This window comes from Apteryx mantelli, chromosome 1, assembly GCF_036417845.1.
Source record: "Apteryx mantelli isolate bAptMan1 chromosome 1, bAptMan1.hap1, whole genome shotgun sequence".
NCBI lineage: Eukaryota > Metazoa > Chordata > Aves > Apterygiformes > Apterygidae > Apteryx > Apteryx mantelli.
Genome location: NC_089978.1, coordinates 105532632 through 105537737, shown reverse-complemented (window position 1 = coordinate 105537737; position 5106 = coordinate 105532632). Strand labels below are relative to the sequence as shown.

The 5106-nt window shown below is 46.6% G+C and overlaps 1 protein-coding gene across 1 annotated transcript; it reads right to left on the bottom strand.

The window, feature by feature from the left end:
• Positions 1 to 4148: 4148 nt before the first annotated feature.
• Positions 4149 to 4823, bottom strand: LOC106494930 (claudin-8-like). The gene has a single exon (XM_013955273.1). It carries the CDS (start codon positions 4821 to 4823, stop codon positions 4149 to 4151), a length of 675 nt encoding a protein of 224 aa, XP_013810727.1.
• Positions 4824 to 5106: the final 283 nt, after the last annotated feature.

The window sequence follows — 5106 nt, the reverse complement described above, 5'->3', positions numbered from 1 at the left end:
GGACACTGTAGAAGAGCCATCTCTAGAAGGTGTATTGCACAAACATCTTTCGGGAACAATTTTGGTGTGTTTATTTCTGTGCTGGAGCAAAGCAATAGGCTGGGTAGTGTCTCTCACGTTTTCTGGAGTGAGCTGCACTTACATGACCTTCTCCTCCTGTTCGTCCTCTTCAGCCCTACAAGCACCACTTTCTACTAGTGAAAGGAACTGGTGCTGCTGATGGGGTTCTCAGGTGCACCCAGGAAACTACTTTAGCTAGTCAGTCTCCTTTAAAATTCTTAAGCAACACATATTTAGGAGTGCCATGGCCTTTAAGCATCAGTTCCTTGCTGAGGTGGGACACAAAAGTATCGTGGCCACCAGCTCCCCAGAGCAGTAGGGCTTAGGGAACCAGAGCTGGCAAAGCAGCAAGGGGGCTGGTTCATGCTTGAGCCATAGGGAAAGCCCAAGGACTGGAAGGGTCCCAGGCTACCACAGGGAGGCGGGAGCTGGTCCAGGGGCTCAAACCCACTCTACCAGGTAAGACTGGCATAGTGGGGGACATGTCTGTGTCAGGACTGTAGTTATTGCCCAGGGCCTTCACAGGGCTGGAGTTACCCAGCCCTGCCCTTCCTCCAGTTCCACAGGAAGGGAGCACTGTGCATCATGCCTCATGCTCAGAAGCCCACTCCATATCTGCTGGCTGGTAGAGGAGTGGCCCTTGGTGGAGGTCTGGCCCTTGGTGGAGGTCTCACATCCCAGGTGAGCCTGTTGCTTTGTAAAGCACAAAGATACCCCGAGGACAGGAGGCTGGAAGTGGGGAGGGGAAAAAAAAGCATCTCTGTCCACTGGTCCTGGTCCACTGCTCCTTCCCCGGCACCTGCCACCAGCCCCGTTAGAGGCAGTGTGCAGATCTCCATGCACGCAGATCTCCATACGTCTCCAGGTGGACACAGTAAGGCCTTCTTATATTTCATTAATGAGCCTTACTGGCTGTGAGGCCTGAGATTAGATGGCCTCTTCCAGTCTCTCCCTGCTCCATTTTCCATTATTCGTTACTAGTCGTGTTTGAGAGCAAAAACAGAAAGCAAGCAGCCTACAGATAAATTCTCACACACAGGCACCATGTATATTCAAAAGCATGGGAAAGTACAGCGCCTATTCAGGCCCATACCTGAAAGAGAGAGACAAATCCATTATAAGTAGCTGGTCTTACTGGATTTACAGATATGTGATAACCTGTGTCAGATGATTCATTCTCATATAAAGTTGCAAAGCAGCTCAAGATGCACTCAGACTGTTTTCCCAGAGGCTCTCTCAGGCTCTGTTACGGCACTGCCTTGCCCACACAAAGCAGCTCCTGAAATTGCAGCTCTGCTGGTGATAACCTGACCTGGGTTGCTAGGAGCAGCCCTGCCACCCATGTGTCCACCCTGGCACTGCCTAGCTCTGATCAGAGCAGTGCCTGGCAATGCAGCTGACAGCTCTGCCCTCTAGACCTCCTCAGCAGTTGCAGCAGCTGTAGGAGAATTTCAAAGGAGGCTCATTTTAAGTGAAAACCCTGCTAACTGAATCACGGAGTGGTGACCGAAATCTTGAACCTTCACTCACCTGAGTTAAGTGGAGCCTTACTCTGACCTGCAAGCTGTGGAGTCATTTACATGGCACAAAGGGCGTGGATTTGGCAGTGCTCCACATCCATTTTACATTGCAGGAATGTATACAGGTGCCCAAAGTACTGGGCAAAGGCGAAGAAGCTAGAAAACCTTGGTTTCATTTATGGAAACAAAACTGCTTATTTTCCAAGGAACCTCTGTAGTTTGTAAGCAACAAAACAAATTCCAAATTACAGGATACCATATATGAAAGTTTATTGCCGTAGGGAGCTGATTTGTGTTTGGATATACTCCCTTGTACAGGATTCTCTGCGCAGACTGCTCAGGGTTTATTTAATGTGTAAATGTGGGGGAGGCCAACCCTGTTTTAAATGGAAGCTTTGCTTTTACTTCTCTTGAAGATACAGTGTACAGGTGGGATACAATTTAAAGGAACTGGCTGGATGTGATTGGGAGGCACTGGAGAGGGGTATGCATTGCATACTGACCTGAAAACTGTTTGCAGCATATATAGGATCTCTAAGAGAGAATTTCAGAAACTTCTGAGTCCCACTCACAGTTCATGGGACTTGTGTTCCTGTTAGTCCTGCGGGCACTTTTGAAAGTCTTCCTGTATCTTCTTTTGTGTTGTACAACTTAGACTGCTGTGTGCTTTACCAGAAACAGATAATACTATCAGATGTAGCAGTAGTGTACAATGTACGCAGGGCTTTTACGGATGTGTCATGTTTATCTCACTTTTCACTGAAACTTGCCTCAGACATGTTGATGAATACCGTATGAGTCGCTCTGTGTCTTGACAGCAGAGATAACTATAGTGCACCAATACATATATCTGTAGTTTTCTGAGTAAGATCTTGTATCTACATTTTAGAGGGGTGAGCTAAGCAAGTGACTTTACTATAGACGTTGTTATAAACCATGACGTTCCAGCTGTAAGTTCTGCGCAGGATATTCACAGAGTCTTGCAAAGAGCAGGGCTGCTCCTCCACTCTCTTCCCCCAAAAAAAGAGACTGAACTGGAGTATATACATTAAGAAAAGAACACAAAGGAAATATAGCCACACACTGCTATATTACAGAAGTGTCATGCACATCGGACAGGTACATAGGTAGAAACAATTTTCTTAAAAATAAGGAAGAAAAATAAAATTACATATAGGTAGGCACAGCTTAATATGTAGCTTACAAACACTGTGAAAAGACAGTTCTAGAGCAGTACTGCACAGACTTTGATTTCTTTTAGCTTGTTCAGAGTTGCATCTTAGTAAGAGAATAATTTGTTTCCGACTTTTCAAGTGGAAATAGCCTAAGGAATTTACTAGAGAATTATGGATCTCATAATAATTTTTCTATAAAATATTTAAAACAGTCAATCAAACTCCAAAAACAGAATCTTGCTCTCCGTTAAACACTATAAATTAAACCTTGTTCCCAGTTAAGTAGAAGACAAACTTTCATTGTTTTCTGTGGGTCTGGGGTTACACCTTACTCATTGGTTACAAAATTCTATTAAAATATTGCCACTAACAATTAATTTCAGTCATGTATTAAACTAATTTGTATGGAATTCTATTTATTTTTCAGTAGACTTCATTTCATTGCCATGTTCTTTATCATAGGAGCATTATCTTATTTAAAATAATTTAGCTTGTTTTCATGTGAACTGTGAGAAAATACTATCAGTATTTTTGCTCTTTAGGCCTATTAGCTATATTGGTGTGAGTGGGACTCAGCAAAAATATGGGCCTGATATTGCACAAAATATCCTTATTTAAAAAAATATATACATATATCAAAGTATCCTGTAGCAGTTAGCCAACACATTGTTCTTACGGTGGTCTCAGCAACACTGTGAAATGTTGTAAGCCACAAGTAGTGTGCAAGGGAATGCAGTTGCTTCTGAAGAGAAGGATATGAATGAGTTTGACCTCATATGGATTTCAGAAGAAATATTGACTTTCACCAAAAAGATGTTATTTAGGATGAATGTAGAGCACTTTGTTTATTCTCTGAAATAAGGTATATTTTTCATAAATTTCATCTTACCCTTCTTTGGCTGAATAAATTCTTCATGCAACCCTTCATTAAACCTACAGTAAATCAATCTCTTAGTGAATACCTTTCTTTTAAACCACTATTATCTTGTCCTTATTCACTATTATCCCTTATTTCCCAGGAGAGGAAAAAAAGAACCAGCCAGTTAACTCCTCTCTTCTTTGCAACAGGCCAGAATTTCATATCACAGTGCAACTTTAAGCCCTTTATTATTATTTTCTGTATAAATTGCAACCCAAAGCAAAGCTGTGTCACCCAAAAGCTACCTCAAGTTACTACTAAAGTAGTATTAAACATTCACCTTCCCGCACATGGATATTGTCCGTGCTGCAGCACTGGCCGCAGCAGGGCCTGCCAGTGGTAACCACAGCTCCAAAATGCGGTCACAACAGTGGCAGCTGCAGGACACAAGGCAAAAAGCTGCCGTCCCACACGGACGCTGAAATGCAGCCACGGACACCGCACATGCGAAGAAGAGGAAAAGGCAGGAGGCGGCTAGACATACTGACTTTTGGAGTAGGAGCTTTCAGCCCTCCCGCGGCCGTGCTGGTCGTGAGCGGGGTGATGGGGCGGCACGGAGTAGCTGTAGCTCCGGGTTTTCTCCCGGCAGCGGCGAAAGCAACAGAAGGTGGCTCCGGCAGCAATAAGGCAGAAGGCGGCCCCCCAGCCCAGGTAGAGGGCTTCCCCCAGCTCCCGCTTCTGCGCCACGTTGACCACGGGGTCATAGAAGTCCCTGATGATGGTGTTGGCCACCCAGCACACCGGGATGAGCTCCGCGGCACCCGAGAGGATGAAAAGGAGCCCGGCCGCCAGCTGGAGGTGGCCCTTGGCTTGCTCGCTGCTCAGCGCGCACCGTGTGCACTTCATGCCCGCGGCGGCCAGGGTGAAAGCGAGGAAGGACAGCACGGCGGCGGCACACATCAGCCCCCGGGAGGCCTGCAGGTCCAGCGAGAGTGCCAGCGGGGAGTCGTAGACCTTGCACTGCATCCTGATGTTGGCTTGCCGGATGCAGTGCATCCACAGGCCCTCCCAGATGCTCTCAAACACGATGATGTTGTTCTCGATGAAGGCGGACACCCGCCACTGAGGCATGCCCGTGACAGCAAAAGTCCCAATGGTGCCGATGCCGCCGACTATCAGCCCGGCCAGCTGCAAAACACTGCTGACCATGTTGCCTTTGCGAGGCGAGTGCGCCACAGCAGGCTCCCCACACTGGGTGCACGCCGCAGGTGAAAAACGAGCAGCTTCTGACAAAAATAGTCGCCCCTTGCACGAGGAAAGTTTCAGAGTCAGTCCGCACAACTCTAAACCAGCTCAAATCTGGCACACGCTACTTGGGACTTGGCTGCACCTCCATTGTCTTTGTAATTCCCCTGCCACCACTGACTTGAAGAGGCAAACTGAGCGATCAAGTGGAGCAACTTTCCAAAGCAAGAGACAGGACAGGGTGTGT

Bases quoted from the DNA above. Each gene is read 5' to 3' on its own strand.
- LOC106494930 (XM_013955273.1), bottom strand. From the start codon at position 4,823: ATGGTCAGCAGTGTTTTGCAGCTGGCCGGGCTGATAGTCGGCGGCATC.